Source organism: Heptranchias perlo, chromosome 31 (assembly GCF_035084215.1).
Source record: "Heptranchias perlo isolate sHepPer1 chromosome 31, sHepPer1.hap1, whole genome shotgun sequence".
Taxonomy (NCBI): Eukaryota; Metazoa; Chordata; class Chondrichthyes; order Hexanchiformes; family Hexanchidae; genus Heptranchias; species Heptranchias perlo.
This window is the reverse complement of record NC_090355.1, coordinates 20,413,213-20,440,587: the sequence shown is the minus strand read 5'-3', so window position 1 is coordinate 20,440,587 and position 27,375 is coordinate 20,413,213. Positions and strand designations below refer to the sequence as shown.

General features: G+C 41.5%; 1 protein-coding gene across 7 annotated transcripts in view; it reads right to left on the bottom strand.

Moving 5' to 3' along the window:
• Positions 1-27,375, bottom strand: part of LOC137300552 (serine/threonine-protein kinase Nek6-like) — a 175,376-nt gene that overhangs the window by 63,124 nt on the left and 84,877 nt on the right. For all 7 annotated transcript variants that reach the window (XM_067969694.1, XM_067969692.1, XM_067969695.1 and 4 more), the window contains 3 exons: positions 26,221-26,283; positions 10,451-10,561; positions 817-925 (listed from right to left, as the gene is read on the bottom strand). In XM_067969694.1, coding sequence (XP_067825795.1) covers positions 817-925; positions 10,451-10,561; positions 26,221-26,283 — 283 coding nt within the window. The remainder of the gene's footprint in view (positions 1-816; positions 926-10,450; positions 10,562-26,220; positions 26,284-27,375) is intronic.

The following is a 27,375-nucleotide window of genomic DNA, read 5'->3' as shown; positions in this document are numbered from 1 at the left end:
AGAGCTTTGAGAAATAGAATGTAGCTGGCAGCTTGCTCTTCAAGCACAGCAATGTATCTGTTGGCAGGAAATTCCTTTATTAGCACCAAATCTTCAGAGCTATTAGTTGCAAAAAGAACTTGATGAGTATCTGTTCATTCACCACGAGAGGAGATTTGCTCAATGTGTAAAACCATAAATATGTTCTTCTTCAAACTAATTTACGATTTTGTTACATATTGTGCACAAAGGAAATTTTCCCCGAAGGAGACCAATTTGGCAACTTCCACCCTTTTCTTAGCTTGGGGAGTTGAAGACTCTGGCACCATCGCTGTTATTCACATGACCACAAACAAAAAGTGACCACAGTTTATATATTAAAAAAAACCCTTACTGTTTCATTACAGTTTTAATCAGGGTTGAATTCCTCTTTAAAATTCAAGCAATGTAGACCAGGGAAAGCACATTGCCTCTATAGTCAGTCATTGCACACCTACTGAATAAACAACCCAGCATTAAATGATGCCCTGACTTTCCCCACTAAGCCCTCTGTGACCAGATACCAGGCTAATCAAATGTGCATGGTGTCTTCAGTTATAATGGTAAGAAACAGAAGTGTCTATAATGTGGGACATTCCCTGTGGACCTGTAGCCTGCAGCTACCCACTCCCCCACATACACATAGACAGACACACACATATACACACACGTATCGTATGATCAGTAAAGCAGAGTCACAAACAGCTTTTCTTAACTTATCCTGTGCTCCCATTAAACTGAACTCTGGTTTTCGATGGAAAGGAATGCTTTTTTTTGGCCTTGTTTTGTTTTTTTTACCTCTGTGCATCACCCTTCGGGAGTGCATGTGTTCGACTGCGCTGCATAACTGCACAAAATATTTCCATATCGTTCTTTCTGGGATTAGCCTCTTTTGCTTTTTGAAGTACTGTGGAAAGAATGAATAAAAGATGAATGAATAAACAATGAGGTTTAGACTCGGGCACTATGACTCCAGGAACAAGTGCCATTCATGCAGCGATTGCTGAAATGTTGCATAACAAAAAGCATTATTCATATTCATATTACCATTTAACTCATTCCCTCCTGGACTAACATTTGGTGCTCTGTCGATTTCTAATTATTTCAATGAAAAAAACTCAGCTCTGGATTGGATCAGAATCCTTAATTAGTAGAGGTGAGATTAATTAGGTTGTAACAGTTAAATGAAATAGCTCTAAAAACAGTTAGCATCTTTGAGGTTTCATTTACTAATTCAGAGCAGCTAAGAAAATGTTTCTCAAAGCTGATTATTTTTCTATTTTAAAGGGATATCTATTTAATAACCATCTTGCTGGTTGACAGAAAAAGCTAATTATCAACCAGTGTCATTTTAATAAATTATGTAGAAAAGAATTTCTTAATCGCAAATCAATTGGATCAAATGTCACTGATACTGACATTTGTATGGGTCTGGGTTCAACCAAATAAGGACAAAGATTAGGTAAACAAGACTGTTGGGCCATAGGCTGCCTTGTGTTTTCTCTACAGAACAATGATTAATCAGCAATGAATTGTAGGAACTTATGTGGTCCTATATCTATATGGTCCTGTGTCTATATGGTCCCATGTGTTTGACTTGTTCCAACAGGAATGTCTTTCCAAAGTTAATGAAGGATCCCATAAATTCCTCACATGACTAACTGTTATATTCCAGGTATCTTTATTCCTGATTTTCCTGAGCATCTACTTGACTTAGGTGCACAGGTGAATGTGCTGTGGCCAATTGAAACATCTGCAATGCCATCCTAGCTAACACAACACAGACCACGGATCAAGTCTGGGATGTTCCTGATCTCAATGGCTTAATACAAAACTGTGCAGTGCATCTAACCACTGAACCATCAGGGCAGCTGTCTTTAACTAGTGGCACCACCTAATCTATGAATAGTCATGAAATACAAAACAGTTGTGTCATCATTTAAAATAATAAACACCAAAATTAAGCAAACGGTTACTGTCTATTAGAAAGCCATAAATCCCATCAGCTCAATATCAAAGATGCACATTTTAACAATTAATGGGTTCGGGTCACACTGTGCAGTATTGGTAACAAATATGAAGTTCCTCTGTCTGTTATTTTAACAAAGGCATTAACCCTTTTAATTTAATACATTCACTACTAATATTGCAAAGTACGATTTCAATGGCTTAATTTTTAAGTACATTATGTGGATAATTTACAATGCTAAAATAATTCAATGGAATATTTATAAATGTCTTACACCAACAAAATTATGTGTGAATGACTACAATATAAAAGCAACTCTTATTCACATCATTCCACAAATACTCCTTAATGTTGCACAGGTAATTGTGACTGGTAATTATTTGTTCAATAGCAAACTGGAGTTGTTCCTTTTTTCCTTTATTTTTATTTATCTTTCATCTGCCTGACTAGGTTCAACACTCACAATGGAATAGTTATTTAAATCAGCTGACATTTAACTAAAAGAGAACCCAATTCCTCATTTGGTTTATGCAGTAATGTCCCATGAGTACCAATCTGTAATCCTTCATAAATAATTCATTAAAAAGACAATACAGTTGAAGGAAATTTGACAAAGTGTTTGTTGTATGCAGTTGTTACTTGATAATCTAGCCATGTTTGTCGCTGGCAAATTCTGCTGCATAAGCAAGTCACATTTATTGGAAGAAAATTATTTAAAGCAGTGTGTTAAATTGTGTCGAAATTTAAAGATTTCTACATTGACAAAGATCAATTAATGAGCTAGAATTGAAATCCGTTTCCATTTCTGACCTCTTCCCCAGTGCTATTAAGGGTAAGAAAATGTTATCTGAACCGATCCAAACTCGGATAAAAGGCAATGTGGGCCCTATAGTGAGGAATGTACAACTACTACGTATGTATTATTTCACTTTGTTAAATCACAAATTGTACGTCCCTGGCACACCACAGGAACCGTGCTAAAGCTCTGGACTCCTTCCTACGGCCAGGTTTTAAATCCTTTTCACAAAAACAAAATACTGTGAATGCTGGAATCCGCGTCCGTAGTAATTTGCTTTTGATTTTGTGTTTAATTCACTACCAATTCTCTTCCAAGAATGCCCACCTGGAAGAAGTTCTGCCCTTCTCTCCGACGGGATTTCCGTTTGTAAATCTCTAACTTCTTCCAGTTCTGATGAAAGGTCATCGACCTGAAACGTCAACTCTGTTTCTCTCGCCACAGATACTGCCTCACCTGCTGAGTGTTTCCAGCATTTACTGGTTTTATTTCAAATCCTTTTCTCTGCTCTCACTTATGATTGGGTTTGCCCTTATAGAGTGTCTTTCCAGTGAGTTCCAGCCAGGGTATCACAGGAGTGAAAACTGTCTACAGGATGATACTGCTATCTGGAACATCCCACATCGTAAACTGAAGAATTTAGAGAGGGTGCTGGGAGAAAGAAAATGGGGGTGAATAAAAGACAAATAGGATAATTTGTTCCATGAAAGGGACTTTTCAAACAATTTAGCACCAATGGCATCCAATGATATGGGTAGTAGCAAATAGCTATAGCAATATTACGTTGTCTGACTGGGGCCTAATGACATCCCATAGGAGCAAGTATCTCACTGTCTTATGTGATGAAGAAGCCTCAGCAAAGGGAGTTCCCAATAGAAAAAAGTAATAATTAAAATAATTTTAAAATGCCCAAGTGTTTTTTTTTCATTGCATAGCCCTAAATTTGCAGGGCTACAGGGAAAGGGTGGGGGAGTGGGACTAGCTAGATTGCTCTTGCATAGAGCCGGCGTGGACTCGATGGGCCGAATAGCCTTCTTCTGTGCTGTAACCTTTCTATGATTCTAGCAGAACACAAGGTAGCAGATCGTGCAGTATATCCAAATATCCTCTGCGTTTGTTGTGAGATATCCAAATTCTTCAAAGGAAATACAGATAATGGTAAAACCTAGATGCAGATTACTACGATGTAGTCCTTTTTGCCCAGTTTCTCCCCACCTGCCCTTAAAGTTCTAACTTATGCCGGGGTAAAGTTCTACAGATCCCAGCAGTCCTCCAGTATTTACCAATTTGCTGCTGTGAGCCTGGGCTGTGACTGTCAGCACTAAATTAACTGTAGGCGTAGTGTAGCTGAGCCCCATCCTGTCCTGACCCAATATCCACTTGCACACACTTTGTAGCAGAGGTCACTGGTTAGCAATCAAGACAAGTAACCAATATTTTCCCCCTCCCTAGCCCAGCGATGTTGAAGCCAATTGTAATATTCTGATTGCCCTTTGCTGGGATCAACCAGCTCAGCACTAAGGATTGAGCCTGCAATCTTCTTCATCTGTAGGCTCAGTACCACACCATATGGTGCATTTCCACATTGAAACACCATGTGAGCTCTCACTCCAGAGTTTTTAAATTGAACAAAAAACCCTGAATGGATCTGCATACACTCAGCATTCCTCGACACTCTAAATATGAATGTGGCTCTGCTTTTATTCATCATCACTTTCACTGGCTTGTTTCAGTTCAAGGCAGCATTGCAAAATTACCTTTATCAAAACGCACTGCATTTGATGGAATACAAGATGTGTGCTCTGAGTGCTTTGACTTATAATCAGAAGAAACCAGACAGTAAGGGAAGGAATTTCCTCATTGTATACAGCACATTACCAGCGTATAAATGGCGGAGGAAATTTTCCCAGTCAGGAAAATTGGATGGAAGTCATTTCTGCCCGTTGTGCGCCTTTAAAACACCTCCCCCGAGTTCCCTCGGACTTTCTGAGCTTTCCCACGAATAGCCTTGTGGGACCCCGCTGGCCTTACTTGCACATGTCAGAGTGTGAGCCAGTGGTGTAACAGCTGCAGGTTTCCTGGGTTTGCCACTGGATTCTGGCTCAGCTAGACTGAGGTAAATGAGGCACAGCAGCTGCCACCATCAGCTGATCACGGTGGAAGTGAGGAGTTTGTGAGTTTAAACATTGATTTTCGAAGCTTCGAAATGCTTTTTGAACTTTTTTTTTTGTGGAATTCTCTCTACAAATACCTGCACTTGATTCTGATTGTGCCTCACAGGACAGTGCACTGGAACATTTTTGGACCCGCCCGCCCCCCGTCCCCCAACCTGAAGTCAGGGCATCTCAGGAGCAGCTATGGCTTCTCCAATGGGCGTGCCACTTTACGCCATTATCTTCAGAGAAAGAGGAGGAGCAGCACAGGATGGAGCAAAGGAGAGTCCGGCACCATTCAAGGAAGATGCAGTCCACCAGGTATCACCCAACCCCTCCCTCCATAAAATATACTGGCAGCACTAGTCAGATCAGGCCTTCTCTGAGGAGTTCTGCAGACGAGGCAATAGGGCATCTCTGCGCCCTGCTGCAGGAAGACCTCAAGCCGTGCTGCACTGCTCCCTCAGTGGCTATGAAGGTGACCATTGATCTCAACTTCAATGTCACAGGGTCATTTCAGGCAGCTATGGAGGATGTCTACACCATCACCCAGGGAGCAGTAGGGTCATGTATTCATCATGTGACTGGTGCTCTTTACAACAGAGCAACCCAATTCATCAGCTTTGGCATCACAGCAAGGCAACAGGGAGTTAGGGCCATAAGGGGTTGCTGATTTCCCCAAGGTCCAGGGTGCAACTGATAGCACCCGCATTGCATTGAGGACACCCACAGAGCACTCATTCAGCTCCGTGAACGGGAAGGGATTCCACTCCCTCAATGTCCAGATAGCATGTGACAGCAATCAGACATCCTCCGTGCAGGATATTGACACGATGCCTTCACCCTTTGTCATTCAGCCCTCCCAGACCTCTTCGTGGAAGAGAATCCAATCAACAGGTGGGTGGCAGAGCCTACCCCCTGTTCCATGGCCCCAGTCAGAGTGACATGAGCAGCAGCAGAGGAGCCGTACAATGATACACATACATCCAATAGGACAGTCATCAAGAGGAGTATCGGGGTGTTGAAAACACACTTTGGCTGCCTCGACAGGTCAGGGGATCTGCAGTCTCCTCCAGATCGAGTGTCCAGAATAGTGATAGAATGTTGTGCCCTTCACAATTCAGAGAGGGCTGTACTTTGACATGGCTGGCAAGGAGACCCTTGCTCCAGTGGAACTACATGGAGCAGACCATCAGCATGACCTGTGCTCAGAGGGGTTATCGCTGACTGCTGTAAGGGGCATGAGAGGACAAATCATCTTGAAAGTCTTCTTGTCTGTGTAACTCAGTCTACCTTTCACACCGCAGCCTGACCTCCTTCTCCCTGACTTACAAATAAAGACATATTCCCTCAATCCACTATCCACCCTACAACTTGGCAACAAATCAGCCCCCTTTACCTCAACATGACTGTAATGATCACCATAGTGAATAAGTCAGCACCAGATGAGTGCACCCTTTCCTGTATGGTTGTAACCTCCATGAATAATAAAGTACCATGTCAGTGCACAATTATTTTAATGCAATAATTGCAAAGTGCAAACAATCACCTCACTCTTTCCTGTCGCCGTGCTTTGTCTGGGTGCCTACACGTCCCTTTCCATCACCTATTCTAGAGCTTCTTCTATGTGCTATCCCCAGGGCAGGATCATGGCAGGTGGTTGGCTCTTCATGCCGTACAGAACGGTCAAGGAACTGAGGTGATTCTGGTCTCATGGCAGCTGGGTCCAGACATGGAGCCGCTGCTGGCTGTATCTCTGGTGGGTGCTCCTGACAGCTTGGTCTTGCCTCCCATGTTCCACTGGCATGGTGCTCTGAAGGGAGAAGGCCGGAAGTGTGGCATGTACTGCTGTCTGGAGAGATGGCAATTTCAGGCAGGTGGACATCAGCCCTCACCATTCCACCGGGTCCTGGATCCATGCCCCCATCCAGCATGAGCTCTAGTGCATCCAGCATCAGTTAATCTGGCAGTGTGTGGGTGAGAGGGTGAGAATAAAGCCAGTTAAATAGCTGTTGCAGCCCATTAAATGCTGCCAGCTGTGAACCTGGTGGACACACTCCCTCAGGCAACCCGTCATATGACACGAGGTTGCACAGAATAGGTGCAACCTCGTGTCATATCACAAATATTGGGAGTCCAGGTAGCAGAGGCACTGATATCACACAGTTAACCCTTGATTTACATGCGATCAGGATTTTCTAGACTACAGAAACAATCATACAAGATTGCATTGCTGTAGTTGGGGTATATTGATGAACAGGATTGGCAGGCTGCCTTAACTGAATCATGATCATAATCTACCAATGATTTAGTTACTTACGCCACAGGGGATATTATAGCTCCTATGCATCTATTAGATATTAATGTCAGGACTAGTCTGCTGTTATTTACTGTGTCTTAACATGTTATGTGCTTACAAATGTTAAATTTGATTTCGGTATCTGTTTTTTTGATGGTTCAGATGGTTGTGGCACTCAGAGTTCTACTATCATTCATCATGAGGGGATAGAAACATTCTTTGTACTAGCAGTCTGTTGAGTATCAGCACAGGCCATGGATCCATATGGGTTACGATGACAGGGAGTGCCATTTTGCCTGAAAGAAGTTATACAGTGAGGTCAGGACAAAATATTCATGTTTGCTGCAGGTTTGATTGAATTACTTGATCTGATTCATAAGCCAGCTCATTTGATTTAGGTAACACGCCACATCTGTGCCGAAGACCTTACTTAAATTTACACGACTGCATGACTGCCATCGTAAAGATTGAAGGAATGTACTTTCAAATCTTGTAACATCTTAATGTACCTTTTCAACTACTCCAGCTGTAAAATTTTTCCATTCAATAAAGACAGTTGCATTTTTAATGCTCCCCAAAATGGCAGCTGAACTCTCAGGAACAGGAAAAATTGAAACCTCAAAGTCTTTGGTTCCCTGCTCAGAAAGTTGGTGTTCAGACTGGCTGAGCTATTTCTCATGATAAAGTTCTCAGGCACTCAGAGGAACTTTAGCATCAAATCATTGTGCATGTCACTATAATGACACTGCCTGAAAGCTAATAACCAGGTGGGAATGTCCAGTAACAAGGTAAATAACTTTTGCAAAATAATAGGATATAATTGGCAATCTCCCCTTTACCCCCACTTCTAGCTCAATGTGATACTGAGCCACACATGACAGGAAGGTTCCAGCTTTGATCTCTGGTTTGTGCTGAGTTAGTTGATCTCATCTCTGGTAGCAATTAGAGCACTACAATTGATCGCAGTGTCCATGGGCTAAGAAGAGGAAAAAATCAGTCACTATTCCCACTTATTGATCCCCAACCAGTAATCCCTGCAAGAAACGCACGTAATGTGAATGACAGTTGATTACAGGATCAAACGTGGCTCTGTCCAAGCACATAGATGAGCGATGGTTACTTGGGTGAGGCGCTGGAGGGTGCCAATGGCTATAAGTCACAGTCTAGTATGGGTCAACACCTTCCGAATAGCGGGGATACTTGGTGCAGAATATAACTTTAAAACAGCATCAAATTTTAATGCAACGGTACACATCTGAGGGTGAGCTTTCCTGATCGTGTGATAAAAATTGCAAGGTCAAGCAAGTTTAACTTGTACATCTCTTTTAATATTATTAAGATATTGTGAGCTTTTCAGACACGCTATCAGGTGAAGCTCATTGATTGCTGCATGAATAAATCGGTAGTTCCTGAGCAGAAGTCAGTGCCTGAGGCTCAATGTATTATGTATCTGGCAGGTATTGCACTTATCTCAAGTGAAATAAAAAAAGAAAATATAACTTCTTGGAGACAGAATTGCTGTTCCATGCTCATTTGAAGGGAAAGTCAGGAGACAAAAAATAATAGGTAGGTTTCTTTCTTTGTTGATGTGAATACGTGCGGTTTGTATTTAGGGATTTCCCTGCCATTTCCTGTGGGAGTGTGATTGTATTTTGTGAGTTTGATTTATGGATGACTAAGGACAGTGTCACCTTTAAGATTTTGGTTCTTGTGCCTTTATGCCAGCTTTAATGGGGGCGCTGGGGAAATGGTGCCCTTTGAATGTGTAAAGCATATTTGTAATCATAAAATGTATTTTATCTTTTTAACATTTCCAATTAATTTTTAGTCAGGAACAAAAGTTAGAAAACTGACAGAAATTTTTGTTCAAAGTCCATTGTCAGGTCAGCATGTTTGTTTAAAAATAATGAAACAACTGGGAAGGGACCTGTGGTCTACCTTTCATGGAGTGTAAAGCACATGTAGGTCAGTTCATTGTGCTGCTTATTGGTTGCCATCAAGCAGGATCATTATGCATTATTTAACAGATAATCGGGATCTCTTTTATATTGGTTTCATGCTGTATCCTGATATGTAGATCTCATGTAACTGGTGGCAAACCCCAGGTGCACTTAACAGGTTTGTTAAGCCCGATCCTTTTTCTTTACTGTGTCATCCCAGTGAATCTGGGAAGTTTACTTTGGGGTCTCCACGGACTGTGCAAGACCCATGCATCAGTGGCACTGGTACAACACAAATCCAATTTGAAAGCAGCTCAAAAGACCAACACAAAGTTGACATCAGAATCAGGTAGAATGCAACTTGAAAATGACACTAGTCCATCAAACATAAGGTCACTTCTCAGAGGATGCCTGACACAAGTCTAGTTCTCGTTTGAAGAGGAGAGGCCCATTTGCTGAAACCAATTTTTAGTGAAACATGCTTAAGTTTTCTGCTACATCTGCTGGATTAAAGCCAGACTCAACTTTTTGGTCAAAGTCTTGATTACTACACAATATGCTCAAACCAACTAAATAGGTAGGCTGGCTACATTCATAGTGTTTCCTTCAAGTGGCCAGGCACCAGTGCATAATCCTTTGTCAGAAACATGCAAAAGACCACAACTACCTTGGCTATTCTAAATGTAACAAAGATTCATTAAAAGGGGACTTCTCAAAAGCTCTAGCCAAATAGAAAATGGAGTCGTCGTGAGAGAAGGACCAGCCCAGGAAAAACTAATTTGAAAAGGATGGCTTGAAATTTGGGTGTGCAATGTACACCTTCACATATCTCTAGATAACATCCTAGGGTATTTCTGCAAAACATGACATTCATTTATGTTAAAATACTTTGACGAATTGCCATATCATTTACAAACAAACTACACAAACAGATGAAAGAAAACCAAAAAATGCGGGAAATGCCAGTCAATCGGCACCTGAAAGAGAAAGATAAATTAATGTTTAAGATCCCAATTAGCCTGCTGTGAATCTCCAGCAATTTCTGCTTATACTTCAGATTTCCAGCATTTTCAGTTTTTCTTTTTATCTCCACACAGGAGTTGTAGTATGCAATTCTGCAATTGTGTTACTGTGTTTCACTTGATATTCTGCATTACCAGTACTTTGTTAATAAATAATCATTTTAGTGCCTGATTTTCAGCACTAGATCATCTTATCAACTTGCCCAAGGATAATTCTGACTCTTGACTTGCTAAAAGATCTTTTTCTCCTCACCTTAATCATCTGAGAGAGATCGCCTGCATCTGCTAATTCCAGAGCAATGTTCAGCTCATTGTCCTCAATAAATGAGTCCAAATACTTAATTATATTGGGGTGATTCAATTGCTGCAGGATAAAGAAAGAGAAATAAATGAGTGTTGTAGTAAAGTGGCTTCATGATAACGATTCCAACTTGTCTCTTCAATTAACATTATTTTTGATGGCTTTGCTTCAGTTTTTAGGAAAACGTCACATAGAATCCATTACCCAAACAGCACTAGATGTTATTAGGAATATTTTTAGCATTACATACAAGAGAACAAATTATTAACGAAAGAGATAACGAAGTCGTCTCATTAAAAAGTACCTTTAACATGCAAAGATTCAACATTGGTTATATGTAAAGAGGCAGCGACACAGTCAGTAACTTCTTTTAAAAATTAAATTAATTACAGGGGATCATCCATAATTGTCATTTTTCTCACAAAGGGTATGCTATTGCCGATCTTCAGTCTCCCAAAATCGTACTGTAAAGAATGATGAAAATTCCTCATTGGTTCTGTATATAAATACAGTGCAGATGGAGTATTACCTCTGTCCTGCCCTCTGCCTCGCCTCACAACTACTCTTGCAAAGATTATGAGACTTATATCTGGTCTTTAATTAACATTCTTTCATTCATTTCAGTTTATTTTTGAAGCTATTTTAACAGAGAGTGTGGATGACATCATTACCATCAGGGAACTGGCTTGCAGGAGACACCGACGCCAAGCTCAACAATGTGAGGGAGCTGAGTTAATGTGAGAAGAGATACAATCATTAACCCAGAGTGTTTCGGAGTTCATATCCTTTCCATTCTGCTTGTTAATTAATCTCCCTCAGTCAGAGTTGCCAAGTTCTAAAAGTGAATTTCAATGAGATTGCTGAGCACGACAGACCAAACCCTAAACAGCCCTCTCCTCACCACACAAGAGGTATGTTGAGGTATTAGATGCTAAAATCATTGTCTGTCGTGGGTTAAAATAGCACAATAAATATAAACTTATCACACAAGGTTGTGCATTTAAATGGAATATAATGCTCGATTTAGGCAATTCTTTAGAATGAATAAAATTTGGGCATTTTCAAAGAGACTATTTGAAATATCCCAAAACAGGCCCCTCACTAAAAATCAGTTAATCCTAAATACCATCTCGTCTGTCGGGATTAATGCCTCTCACCCAGCGCCCCAATGAAATGACCAGGACTCATTACTTGAGCAAAGATAATCCAAAATATGTCACAAGGATGTTCAAGTGATGATTTCTTTTGTAACTTTAATTTTTTTTAAGTAAGTATTCTTGGTGAAATTCTATCTCTAAAATTAATGAAAATCCAATTCTTATTAGCAAGAGAAACAATATACAATGATATGTATGAAGCAAATGAGATGATAGGAAAACAAAATTTGGAAATAAACCAAAATTTACATTATATTAAATGGATTAAACAAAGTCCATGATGTAGTAGGTTGTACAAAGTCTGTTGAAAAAGGTGGAAAACACTTTAGTACAGAGTTTCCTGGTCTATCTTTCTCCTTTAAGCTCTCTGGCATAGAACAGCAACTCATACACGAGTTTCATTTCTTGCTAGTCCAGAATACATAAAATACCTAAAAATACAAATCTTGCACTTATATAGTCCTTTATCACATTGCTCAGAAACATCCCATAGTCCTACACATACAATGGGGGTGATTTAACTTGTTGCGCCCGATATTAACAGTAAACAGTATTAACTGGCCTCAACTTGGAGTCAGTAACCTTACCACCCCTTTAACTCCAATGAGGTGGCCGGTAGCATTTTGAAAGGGGTCTATCACGGGACACCAAAGCCCCAGCCTGTTTCAGACGGAAGGCCCCTTTTAACATGCAAATCGGAGTCCTCGAGCCCTTATTGCCATGCAACGCTTCGATCAGTTCCGTGAGTGACAGAGCCGAAGAGGTCCAGCCAAGATAAGTTTGAAATTATTTCTGTGGTGCTCAAGGAGCAGTCCCTCAGGCCCCTCAAAAGTAAATCAGGGCTGCTGCGGGCCCCCGAGATTCCCCCCGCTCCACAATTGTGACCCTACCTACTGCACTTAACTTGCTGCTAGCTGGGCTTAACCAGGCAAGCTGCATTGAGCTGTCTCGCTGCCATGGATACAGGCAACTGGCCGGCGCTCTCCGCTGGTCGGGTGCCCCAAAGTCAAAATCGACCCATTGAGTTACTTTGAAGTGCAGTTACCATTGTTCTGCAAACTAATGTGGCGGCCATTTTGCACACAGCAAAATCCCATAAACAGCCATGAGAATAAGAAGGATTTTGTTTGGTAATTTTAATTTTATGCCTTTGTTTCAGCACGCAGGTTTTCACAATTCTATACTTAAACCATAACAAATGCTCCATAACAAATAAAAAACATTCTGTTCAAAAAAAATTGGAAAATAAATATGAATTCTATACTTTGCAATCATTTTTTGGTAAATGCACTGATTAAGATGATGTGTATATACTGCCTGTATTAGTCACTATTCAATTATAGATTAGTAGTTAATGGAAAAGGTCAAATATAAATAATTTGGTAATACACTTACTCTAATCATTCAAAAGTATCTAAATCAGAATTAAGACCAAAAAGCATAATTTCATGTGAATTACTTAAACAAATCAGTGAAATGATTGCTGTCATGGCAAACTTTATATGAATAATTTTATTTGGCAGATGAAAAATCCCTCCCTCCCAGTGCTCATCTTTGAAAATTCTTGTCACTGCGAGGATGTTTAAATGCCTGGAATACTGTCACAGAATGAAACCTTCTTCAATTTTGTCATAGGCAAATATAAATTAGAAATGCTTAATCTAGCGTAACAAGAAGAAAAACTCTAGGCAGCCTTTTATTGTAATACTCAGAGATGACATTTCATAAATACAGGGCCCAGGGTAAAGCATCAAACAATACACAGCAGTCTGAATGAAGCAGCCAATGATTGGGAAGGGCGCTGTGTATTAGACCCAGCCTCAGGCAGTTCATTGCTTCTGGATCTTCTGACCACTAATTTGAACAAAAATATGTCCACCAGTGATTATTAATTTTCTTACTAAGGCCTGAAAGGGCTCACTATTGAAATTTCCCCAGATTCCCTACTTCTCTCTCAACGTATCACTTTGTCTATGATAATAATGCTTATTATCCTTGAGATGTTTTACTTGAGGTGCTATATAAATGCAGTTGTTGTTCTTATTACGTTGCATATATATTAAATAAAAAAATGATTTGAAAACGTATCTCAATGTAAGTAAATGAAAAGCAATGGACTAGAAATTCAGCCGCCCAGCCTCCAATATGCCAGGCAGGAAGTGCATTCTTATTACGAGCCGGAAGTGCGCAGCCCGCCATATTGGTAAAGGCCAAAATATTGGCATGCAGTGCCCACACCTGAAACATGCGTTACTCCTTTGCATATGCAAATAAGGGGCCTAACACCTGGTTGAGGCGCCCACTACAAGATTGGCCTGCCCTAATGCAGCCGGAAAACCAGGTCTACATGCAGCCTAACAGACGGTCCTTGAAGGGACCGCAAAAGGTCCGCTGTAGGCTGCAAACAACAAGGTGAGATTCTAAAATAAAACCTGAATGTGGAGCCAGAAGAAGCAGTTAAAATCGCCTGGGCTTCACGCTGTCGAGGTCAGGGGGGTTTGCCTCTCACCTCGCGCCCCCGTCCCCATTCCCCAATCCCCCCCCCCCCGATTCCTGCTCCGGGTTAAATTCGGGGCTTAAATGTCAGCAGGCTATTTAACTGAGGGAAGACATCACAAATGAGCCTGATCCTGTTGTGACCTAACATGCACACACACTTTCCAGCAGGGGCCACTGGATGGTAATCAGGAGTTGAACCCTAGCTGGTTGTTTCACCTCCCCAACCCCAGGAAGCAGTCCCATTGTCACCCTGACTGAAATCAGTTAACTCAGCACAGACCTAGGACTGAACCTGGGACATTCATGATTAGTATGGCTCAGTTTCAAATTGGGCATTGCATTTACTGACTTACTAATCTATTGAAAAACTCCTTTCATCAGAGATCTGGGTCAACACATTCCCTTTTGACCTATTAGAGGATACTTACATGTGGCAATAGAGGTGTCAAAAGATTGCATAAAAATATACCAATTGAGGTTGTTAATAAAAATGAGGTTAAAAATATTGAAGTGGGCTAACGGCCAAAGTAATTCCCCTAAAATGGAAATACAGTCCATTTTTCTTCCATGCTCCTGATGACCTGGCCCAACTGTCATACAAATGAACATTAGGTGGGCTCTTGAGTGCATGCTCTCTCTAATAATAAAAACTCTGCCTGTGAACTGATAATTAAAAGAATTTATTTATTTTTTAACTAATACATGGATTAGTTGCAGGCAAAGAAGTGAGTTGCCTGAACAATATCCAACTGTTGTGATTTCTGTTTCTTTGATATGTTACAATTACATTTTAGGAAATAATTTGAACTCTTAAAGGTAGATCATCTTCCTGGGTCAATTCTCCCCACATCTTATAAGCATTGAATGTAACATAATTGCACTGCTTACATGTCACATCATCGTGACAGAAATAATGGTTGACATATCCAGAACTAAGTGATTGAACTATAGTCTCTGACAAAATTCATATCAACAAAGAAAGCACTGCGGCACTGAGAGACTCATAGTAAATCCGCTGCCTCGAGAATCCTAACTGTCTGCTCTCTACCTGTAAAACACTAGAACATTGAAATACTCCCAGCCTCTACCTCAAGTGCCCTGGTTATCAGCCCTCTGTATAAAACAGTATAACATTGAAATATTCCCAGCTATTACTTTGGGAATTCCAGCAACCAGCTCGCTACCTGTAAAACCCTGTGGAATTGAGATACTCCCAGGCATTTGTTGAGGGAATCACGATTGCTAGCTTTATGCATTTTAAAAAGGAAGCATTCATTTTGTGATGCACATGCTCCTCAAAGATGAAACTTTTAATCCCAAATAGTCGGGCACAGAACAAACAGAGAGTGCAGTGGGCCTTAACATATTACCGATACCTAACCAGGGAGGTGACCACCGTGGCCACAGCTTAGAATATCCTAGGCTATTACCAGCAGTAACAAACCGAACTAGTGTGCCATGTGAGTCCCAGTCAGTTTAATGAGCTTGAACTCGGCGACCATGATAGAAAAATTTCTGATTGAAAATGACCATGTTTAAACTGCTATAAAAAAAAAGCAATGGAGAAAAAGTTACTTCAGACTCCCAGTCGGCCATCACAAGGGCTCCTGCCAAGCAGGCAGTTTGTTTAGATCAGGAATTTCTGGCTTTACAAGCCCAAGATTCCTGAGGACAATACTTCTTTTGTATCCCTTTATACTACGAATCAAAATTAAACTCAGATGGCATTGATCTTAACAGATTTGGCCATGTACATTTTGGGCGACACTTTATCCCTGAACCAGTGCATGTCTGACACCTTGAAATTGTAGGCTGGCACCTCATACTGGCAAGTACCCTGGGCAGGAGACGAGCAGAGACTCAAATCGGCAAGGTTTTACTGAGGCCAGCTGGCGTAATGTGGGCTTACAGTTTGAATTTGTGTGGGTGGAGGTGTGAGCCTGCTGGAGTTTTACTAATCCACAGAAAAACAGCCCCATAGCAGCAAGTTTGAGAGTGGGTTTTCTGCATATGCAGATATGTTATCTATATCTGCACGAGCAAATCATTTTTAATATTATTAGGGGGGACGTTGGCTGCGAGAGCAGACAGCAAGTGGAACAGGGCAGCTGCAGCCCATGGAAAGAGGGCTAGGTCATTGTAATAGGAGATATGCCGGGCAGAATGGAAAGAATTCAGCTGTTTGCTCAGCACCATCAGAGCATGATGAATCCCATGCTCTAATTAAAATGGAAATGCTTCGTTAGACATAATTTATCCAGGATATATTGGATTTTGGAGATAAGATTTTAAGTTCAATTTAACCACCATCATAAGGTGTAACCAAACATCAGTTAGTTGAGAACCTGACTGATCCAGGTCTTTGCATGGAGGCCAAATGAAGAAATCTGGAGTTAAAAAAAAACTTTAGATCACTTCAGCTGGTCCCTACACAGTACCTAAGACAAATAATGGCGAGGAGGGGGAATGCTACATAAGGATGGGAACTGGCCTTGGAAAGAGGAGCAGGCCAGCAGGTGGCAGCCATTTTATCACATACTTTTTAGTTCTTAAAACTACCTGCAGTGATTTTAAACTGGCACGTTTTGGACCCAGTGGTCACAATGACATTGGATTCAAACACAAATCCCTTCTTCACTTCATTACTAAATGGGATATTAGAAATGTGTCCAAATTTCCATTTCCCAAAATTAAAAAGCTGGCCAGGCAGTTAAATGTTTAATTGTGATGCTTCAAATGATCTGATCCTGACTGTCAAATGGCAAGATATAGAAAAGGAAATATAACATGTGAAAAATGACCTTTAAAATGGTAAGTGTGATTTGGTGCACAGTGGGTTAAACCAGTACACTACCTGGCCTTGAATCCTGTCCACAGGATAAAAGTTTCTTTGATTAAGAAGAGTTTGGACACTTTAATTTCAGCCCCCAATGGGCATGACTCCACAGCACATTGGTCTCATAATTGGAAATTAAAATCAATAATTCAAGGTCATCAATTGGTTTGTGCATGTTATACTAGTGAATATATTTCATTCTGAACTCAGGGGATTACGCTGCTGCTTAAAATGAAGTGCTTTATTATTTTGTTCTGCTTCTTAAAAATGGTAAACCACTGGCCTATTTGCCCGTACATTTTTAGTTAGCTTTGACTAACGACACCTTAATAACACTTTGGAGGACACAAAAAAAGTCATTTCTGGAATCCCAGGAATCTGCTGCCACAGATTGTGGCAATTATGTTGGATAAAACCTTGCCATTTGATTCAGTCAGCAGTGGTCAGAATTCCAATGGACGCGTTCCATATTGAGGACTGATATCTGTGTAGGACAAATGGGGCAGGAAGAGTGCAGCAATTGCCTCTCTCAGAACCTCATTCAATCTTATCTCCAAAATCCAATATATCCTGGATAAATTATGTCTAACGAAGCATTTCCATTTTATTGTTTTTGAAAAGCAATATATCCCTCCAATCCTATTGACTCTAGACAAGCCTGTTCTATGAAATGTATCTTTATAGTATGGTTCATTTTCATCCAAGTTTTGCATGACTTACAAGCCCGATGGACACAAACAGTAAATAATGGCCCTGTTCTCACTTTGGAAACTACAAATATGATATTTGTTCATCTAAACAGATTGGTTTATATTTCATCATTCACTGTCTTCTAACATCGAGGTAGGATGAAGATCAAAACTTAGATTTTCCACCATGGATGGGTTTACACTTGAATGGTTTGAAACAGGTGTTATACTGACCCAACGGGAATTGTACTATTTAGACCCAATTTTCCATGGTCAGCTTATTATCATAATTATGCATAACTTCAGCTGCGGATTTGGACATTTGTAGGAAGCACTCTAGTGGCGGGAGCAGAAAATTGCCGTGCAGATGGAATTTAAAGGGATTCAAACAATTGAAGGGGAAATGTCAGAATAGAGGACAATAACCTTTACAGCATTAGCCAAGGACTATGGACAGATGGGTGAAAATGAAAGCAAAGGAAACCTAATATACTTGCATCAGTCTATAGTCAAAAGACAGAGCAGCCCATCACCCGACCCCCTGCTTGATGGCTGGTGAAGTAGTGGTGGAGTTACATGGGGTGTTTGCCCTTTGTGAAACTTCATGGTGCATCTCCATGGGGCAGCATTACAGCATGCCTGCAAGAAGCTAAGTTTCAGACCACAACTGACCATTACCGTCAGTGGACTTGCCAGCCCTATGCTGCAGGCGAGCCACAGCAGATGACACTGCTTTGCAAATGACTTTCTGATGATTTGCATCCTGTTGAAACCGTCCCCCCTGGTCGTTACCAGGTAGGTGCACCAGGGCCTGGTGGCTTCTTGATGAGTTAATCAGGAGACACTGGCTATTGATCAGCCTTGCATGTCATTTTTCATGCAGTGACATACTGTGATTGGGATACTTCTGAGGAAACATCCAACATTATGGTTCGTCAGGCAATCACATTTAGTTACATTGCATCTACAGCACAGATACAGGCCATTCGGCCCAACTGGTCATTGCCAGCGTTTATGCTCCACACAAGCCTCTTTCCTCCCTACTTTATCTGTCCCTATCAGCATATCCTTCCAGTCCTTTCCCTTTGTATTCCTACCTAGCTTCCCCTTAAATGCATCTATGCATCTATGCATTCTTAGTGGTGCAACTGATTCCATTGTCTTAGCTGATCCATTTCCATCAGATTTCTGTGTGTGCTATTTCAACAAAGTCATTAACTTTGGGGCCATGGTGACAGGATCGCATTGTATCACCCACATGGTGCACAAGTAGCATAGAGAGCTGACCAATCATCAGTTCACCAGTCAGCTCATTTCAATAAACAACATGGTCAATGAAAGCAGAGCTGGATATCACCAAATTGAATGTGACGATATTCAGGAAGGCAGCAAGGATGCTTTTTTAAGGATGCTGCTAGGGAGGTTTTACTCCAGGAAGAGCTGTAAAAGAGGATTTGGGGCTCAAGAGGCATCCTTCAATCAGGAGTCTGGTTCAACGTGCATGGGTGGAGATAGTCAAGCAACTCAATGTAATCTCTCATGTCCACAGGTTCCCAGAGCAAATAAAAAAGATATTTTCTGGATTAGTGAAGACTGGTAAGGTAAGAGTGCCCACACTTTCTTTATTAGTGTACAGCCTTATGATGATTGCCAATAAGAACCATAGAATGTCACAGCACAGAAACCAACTATGATACCCATCAAGATTGTGCTGGTATTTTTTCCATGTGAACCATTTAGTCTGTTCCTATTCTCCTGCTTGTTCCTCATTCCCTTTAATATTGCCATCTAATTTGTTGTTATATTAATTTACAGACTCTGCTTCAACAATGGTTTGTGGCACAGAATTTCCACACTCTGTCACGTTTGGTAAAAAAAATTCTAATCCCATGCTCACCTTTATGATGCTTCATTGAGGCACTATGCCACACAGGCAATCTTTCAGATTGTCGTCACATGCACATGCATGACCACGTTGCTGCCGGGCACACTTTGGTGCTGGTATATTAAAATGCTTCAAATGTCACACATAAATCCTGCAAGTTCGGACCACCAGGCTCACTGCCAACATAAGCTACGTGCATGCTGCATATTCATAGACCCAAACAAGGTGGCATATAGCCTGGGCATTGATGGGCACTCCGCTCTTCCATATGTACATTTTGTAGCTGCTAACAAGAAAAGGCTACACATAACAGGTGGTAACAAATACTGACCCGAGACAGATTTTTGCAACTACTGTCCATTGACTCCCTATCAGTTAGTTGCAGGAGGGAGCACTGGGTGAGTCACAGCACGCGAGTGAGGAGAAATAAATTAAAGTGGCAGTGGTGAAGCAGAAATCTGCTGGCCAGAGGGTCAGTGAAGTCCTCCTTTAGCTGCTGAGCCCAGATTTTGGACTTTATAGATCCTGCCTGAAAACAGAATCTCATATCTGATCATGAGCAGTTCGTTTAGTCGTTTGAGTGCATGTCAAGTACCTTGCATGTGTCAAGTCTGAATGTGAATATGGATGAATTCACTAGTCATATTTAGTTCACCACTCAACTGAATTGCAGACTACTGAGGAGTGGTCACACCAGGGCCGACTGTAACGAAGCCCCCAGAGATGGAGGTCCTAAGCCCAGGCACCGTTTCTCTAACAGGGGCTATATACACTTTGGGCTCCAATATACAGCAGTCTCTCTTGTCCATTTTCAACATTCTTGGGTTTTGGATTTTAATTCTCTGGTCACAGACCAGCTGCACATTAATGGAGTGGAACCTCTTCCTGCTCATGAAAACTATGGGTTTGGGAGTATGGGCACATGTGGCCATCATAGATGCCCTGCACTTCCCTAAAGGGAAGCGTGTGACATGGAAAAAGTGCAGTGCTCTCTTGTGCTACTAACTGCTTTCCATGGGGAAACGGATGAAGGAGTTCGCCCTGGCAAACAAACCACTGATCACTTATACATCAGTGTACTGCTGGCTGTGAAACTTGTCATATAATCTCCTACCGATGGTTGAAAGAATTTAATAAGAAAGAAAGAATTGTCCCCAGGATATCCAAAGGCACTTTACGAACGATTGAAATGCAGTCACTCCGGTTATTTGGGCAAATGCAGCAGTGAATTTGTGCACAAGGTGCAAAAGCAGAAAATTAATAAATGACCAGATAATTTGTTTTTGCTGATGTTGGGTGAGCAAGAAATGTTGACCATGTTGACACTGACAGCATTGACAGTATCATACTGGCCCACTTCTACTTGAAGTGGTTCTGCAACATAAAAGGAGCATCAGATCTATTAACAGGCATGCATATTGCAGTCTTGAATCCCACACAGCTGAAGTAAAATCATAGCTGCCACCTTCTGTCCTCTCCCTCCCGTAGCTGGCTCACAGTCTCACAAAGATGTTTTTTTCCTTACTTACTCTGGATGATGCTTGAATTTTAAAAAGTCTACATGACTGTGTTGTGAGCTATTATTCTGAAAAATTGGAAGAAGTGGTGATTACATCCTTCGAAATTACATAAAAATGTCGACATGGGCAGTAATCCATTATCATTCCTATAGGTACATAATGGTGTCCTGGGCCTAAGGCCAATTCAATCATCCAATATAGGTATTCCAGATTTCATCCAGCAACTAAACCACTAAAGTCGAAAATTTGTACCAATTTTTAAAAAAAATTTCTGTGGATTATTATAACTGCAAAATATAGTTTAATGTTCCTCAAGCTATCTTATGTGCTCAACCCCCCACAAACAATGGCCTGCTCACAATTTCCCATCCATTTAAATCATGATCTTCCAAAATTCCCGAGATTCTAGAACGGTTTCTGTGGATTGGAAGGTAGCCAATGTAACCCCGCTATTCAAAAAAGGAGAGAGAAAACAGAGAACTATAGGCTAGTTAGCCTGACATCAGTAGTAAGGAAAATGCTAGAATCTATTATTAAGGACATGGTAACAGGGCACTTAGAAAATCAAAATATGGTTAGGCGGAGTCAACATGGTTTTATGAAAGGGAAATTGTGTTTGGCAAATCTATTAGAGTTTTTTGAGGGCATAACTAGCAGGGCAGATAAGAGGGAACCAGTGGATGTAGTATATTTGGATTTTCAAAAGGCATTCGATAAGGTGCCGCACAGAGATTATTACACAAGATTAGGGCTCATGGGATTGGGGGTAATATATTAGCATGGATTGAGGATTGGTCAACGAACAGAAAACAGAGAGTAGGAATAAACGGGTCATTTTCAGGTTGGCAGGTTGTAACTAGAGGAGTGCTGCAAGGATCAGTGTTTGGGCCTCAGCTGTTTACAATCTATATTAATGACTTAGATGAGGAGACCAGGTGTAATGTATCCAAGTTTGCTGACGATACAAAGCTAGGTGAGAAAGTAAGCTTGAGGAGGATGCAAAGAGGCTCCAAAGGGATATAGACAGGTTAAGTGAGTAGGTGAGAAGGTGGCAGATGGAGTATAGCGTGGATAAATGTGAAATTATCCACTTTGGTAGGAAGAACAGAAAATCAGAATATTTTTTAAAATGTAAGAGACTAAGAAATGATGGTAGTCAGAGGGATTTGTTGTCCTTGTACACGAACCACAGAAAGTCAACATGCAGGTACAGCAAGCAATTAGGGAGGCAAATGGTATGTTAGCCTTTATTGCAAGGGGGTTGGAGTATAAGAGTAAGGAGATCTTGCTGCAATTATATAGTGCTCTGATAAGACCACACCTGGAGTACTGTGCACAGTTTTGGTCTCCTTACCCAAGGAAAGATATACTTGCTTTAGAGGAGGTGCAACGAAGGTTCACTCGATTGATTCCTGGGATGAGAGGGTTGTCCTTTGAGGAGAGATTGAGTAGAATGGGCCTATATTCTCTGGAGTTTAGAAGAATGAGAGGTGATCTCATTGAAACTTATAAAATTCTTAGAAGGCTTGATAGGGTAGATGCGGAGAGGCTGTTTCCCCTGGCTGGAAAGTCTAGAAATAGGGGGCATAGTCTCAGGATAAGGTGTGGGTGATTTAGGACTGAGATGAGGAGGAATTTCTTCACTCAGAGGGTGGTGAATCTTTGGAATTCTCTACCCCAGAGGGTTGTGGATGCTTAGTCTTTGAGTATATTCAAGGCTGACAGCGATAGATTTTTGGGCTCTAAGGGAATCAAGGGATATGGGGATCGGGCGGGAAAGTGGAGTTGAGGTCGAAGATCAGCCATGATCTTATTGAATGGTGGAGCAGGCTCGAGGGGTTGTATGGCCTACTCCTGCTCCTATTTCTTATGTTCTTAGGACCATTTTGTGCCCGTTCCACCCTCAACAACTTCTTACGCCCTGGTATTGAAGAGAAATATCTGCCCCTAGGTGGGCACTCCACCATTTGGGCCCAAAATCGTATTTATTTCAAGCAGCCATTTGAATATTTGGCTCCAGGTCTCGGCTGGTTCAGTTCCATATCACAGGGGAGGGAGGTGCAGTTCCTGGCACGACACTAATGCACTGTGTACTAGATCACATAGAACATTGAATGTGATAACAGCTTTTAATTTAATCAGACCGATCAAAGTATCTGTTGTGTAAACTAATGCACACAACACAAGGACTGTCTGTTGTAACGGTTACATAAATAATGGGTTCATCCAACCTACAGCAGGAACATTTGTTTGAATTTGCAGCTGAAGTCGCAAATTATTAAGTATGAGCATTGTGGAGATCTTTATCTCTCCCGTCCTCCCCTCCCTTCATCTCCTAAAGTGTCAACATCTTGCCCAGTGGACCCTGGATGTCCTTTAGTACCTCATGTGTGTGCCTTGACAGAATACTGGGAGGCTATTTGATTGTAGGGGCATCACAGTTGGGCATGTCCCATTCCTCACCAGGAGTCCACACATGCTCGCTTGCAGCTGGCAACGTTGGATATCACTCAGGAGTGGGAACATTGTCCGACTTTCCTCTCCCTAACCCATGGTGCTAATTGCAGCACCTCTACCACTGCCCTGAATTTGGGAAGCTCAGCACAGACCAGGGATTGAGCCTGAGGCCTTTAAGTCTATATGGCTCAGCAACTCAGAGGACAACTTCACTGACCCATCAAAGGAGCTAGCACAGTGCAGTTACTTACTGTGACCACAGTCCAGGTTATAAACACATAACCCATTGCACTCACTGTTGGTATGGGCTTTGAGAAGCAGAGATTTATATCAGACTGGTTAAAAAAAAACCCTAATGGAAATCTTCTGCTGTTTTCTGCTGAGCAAAAAAATTCAACACACGAATCGGGCAAATAATTTAATACATCCTCGCACATGAACTAAACTGAACCGGGGCCACCTTAACTATAAACCCTGAGATCACCCTGATCTGAAATTAATGCCATCTCTACGGGACTATAAGTGTAAACAGGATCAATGTAAAACTCACAGCAAGACTGCCACAGCAGGTGCTGAAAACCCAAACACAACCTTTCCTAGCTGTTGTTTCCTGTGCTCCTTTCCTTAGCTCTTCCTCAATACCACACAGCATTCCATAGCTGTGAGACTAAAGATGACCTGCTTCCAACGTGGCTCAATAACTGGGTGCTAGGAGCTGTATGAAAGTGACACATGGTCACTTCTCCTTGGAGCCTCCTGCTGATCCCATGGTTCTGATCAGGTGCTCACTAAAGGGTTAAAAACCCCAATGTGCTTGTCCCTGGCATGTGCTGGGAGTGCGTATCACAAAATGATGGACTCCCAGCACATGATTTACGCTGTTGATTTTAATGGATGGAAAGCCAGGGGCTGGGGTGCACAATTTTACAGCAGGCGTCAGGAGCAGGGGCATCAGAATTTTATGTGAGTAAAAGAAAGAACCTGCATTTATAGAGCACCTTTCATGGTCTCAGGATGTGTGAAGGCACTTCACAGCCAATTAATTAGATTTGAAACGTACCCACTGTAACGTGGACAAATGCAGCAGCCGATCAGCAGGCAGCATGGTCTAACAAACAGCAAATAGATAAATGACCAGTTATTGTGTATTTGGTGGAGGGATAAACATTGATCAGGATGACTTCAAATACTGCCATGGGATCTTTTACATTCACCTGGAGAGAGAAAGGACCTCCACCTCAGTTTAATGTCCATCTGAAAGAGGGAGTCACATTCAGTGTGGGCAGGGGGCGCGGGAAACTGGCAGTGGTGGATTGGCCACTCGTTATACACACCACGTCCGACTTTCCTTACCATGGGTAGGGTGTATAGTGAGCAGACGATCTGCTCCCATCAGTTTTTCGCCCACGCCAAAAGTGAAAATGAGCCCCCAGCACAACGTAGCACTCCTTCAGTGTCAGCCCAGATTATGTGAAGTGGGATTTGACCTCACAACATTCTGACGCATAGGCAACAGTCTACCAACTAGGCCAAGCTGAGACAGTGCAGTTGATAGAGAGATCTTGGATATTTTCTAATAACCATCATATGATAATCGACTGGTGTAACAGTTAAGCAGCTTGGCCCAGGCGGCTTCCATCAACACGTTGGAGTCCCAGATGGTGGTGGGACACTTAAAGCTGCCAACATATGTGAAAGGAATTTCAGCAGTTCTCAGCCAGCCTGCTAAATGAAGTGTACCACTTTGGGGAACAGACTGGCACCCCATCTGCCCCGCAGCGAGTTTCCTATCAGCGGAGTTTCACTGCTGCATTCCTGTTAAAAGTTGAAGGAAGTTTGCAGCTTGTGCATCCAGGCTTTGAGCTCAGGGAAAAGATGCACGGAGTTGTTTTGTTAAGTTCTTTAGGTCCATTAACACCAAATAACACAGTCTAGCTTTTGGTCATTTGAGGCTAGATTTTCCTCTCCTCACTAAATTTTAGCAAACAGATGGCAGTAAGTTAAAGGTGGGGCAATGTTAGTGAAAAGAGCTACTGGATTATTGATCTGTGTTTAGCTGTGCCCTATGGATTTCTACCACTCAAAACAGATTTACAAACATTAGAGAAAAGTTATGAAACTAGACAACTTAACTTCTTATGAAAGTATAGTTATAAAAAAAACAAATATCGAATAATGCAGGGGTGGAGGATAATTGGAAAAGTGAGTATTTAGCCCAGGTTTTCCTCATCAGGTTCACTGAATTTGCAAACATAAATCAGGCATATCAGATTGGAAAATTGGATGGAGCTCTACTACATACTGTACATTATGAGACTGGACTATCAACCCAGAGGTTGTGAGTTCAAATCCCTCCAGGATAAGTTTGAAATTGAATTCAATAAATGTGGTCATTGGCACCAGTAAAAATGACCATGAAAGCTGCCAGATTGTACAAAGAACCCACTGGTTCACTAATGTGCTTCAGAAAAGGGAACTTATTTATAATTGAGTTTTCACTGACTCTAGATTCTTACTCCAACAGACTAAGTAACTGTTATCTGGACGTCCAGTACTTGGTAGAATTCACTAACACAAATTACTCCCATGCATTCAAATGGATTTTCATGTTTTCAGCAAGCTAAAGGTTAAAATTCTAGCAGGATATCTGCTTATGATTCAAGAATCTCAGCACATTACCTTTAAAAGGTCAATCTCATTGATGCAGTCCTGCCTTGCTTTAGCATCCATCATTTCAAATATCTTAAAAAGACAATAAAAAAAGGCAGAAATGTAATTTTAATGAAAACAGTTAGCATCCAACATCAGCAGTGCAGCCATTGTAATCCATGATTCTATCACTTCTCCACTCTAATAAAACACTAACTGCGGAGGGGTGAGTCCTATGTAGCAATATCAGCTCTCGATGTGATTACACTTTGTTATGCACAACGTAAAATAATGTTTTTATCGTGACATAAAGTGCAAGACTTGTGGCATTATACAAAGGTCACGGTGCCCACCGCAGCATGTGTTTCTAAGTATACACTTGTCCCTATTTTGAAGTATTGGGGAGGTATTAAGTTCAGAACCCACTGGAATGCTGATGCTGACAGTGTGCAATAGAGTGTCTGTATATGAAGTGAACAAACATTTCAAATGAATCTTCCTGGTTCTGTTGACTAGTGATTACTGGCTGGTGGGATATTTGTAATGTAATGTCAGACTGGTCTAAGGTTTAAGGAGGGTTCACTTCCCATGCCCCCTTTCCAAGAGCAAGTCATAGTTTTATTAATTTTCATTGGCCTGTGTGGAAACTTCTAAACTGCATTTTTGTAATACCCTGTAATGCCTGGAAGTAGCCAACTGCCCCATTTGTTCTTTCTCAATGTTGGCCCTGAAAATCTACAGCCATAAGTTTGGCTACACTCATCAAATTTCTGTGGCGACGGGGCCTAGCACTCCCTCCTTCTCCTGGCTGGCTGGTTCTGCTGGCATTTCCAGTATGTTTGGCGGGCAGGCGGGGGGGCACCACAGATGCGCTCACCAACTGTCAAACTCTTTCCCCCTCCCCGTGAACTTTGCTGGGGTCAATGGCGGAAGTTCCGCAGTGAGCACAATCTCAGTGTAAAGTTAAGAAAAAGCAATAAAAGTGTCAGCTTCTATATAAGCAAAGTGGTCTGTTGACTGTATTTGTGCGTAACAGGCACATCCGGGGAGAAAGAGAGGAATCTCTTAGTGGGTTTTATACTTCTCATTTTTTTCAAACTTCTGAAATGGAGATCGGTTTCCTCAGTGTGATTTGTGCAATGTAGTTGTAAACCCATTTATAATGAACAATATTGTTATATATAG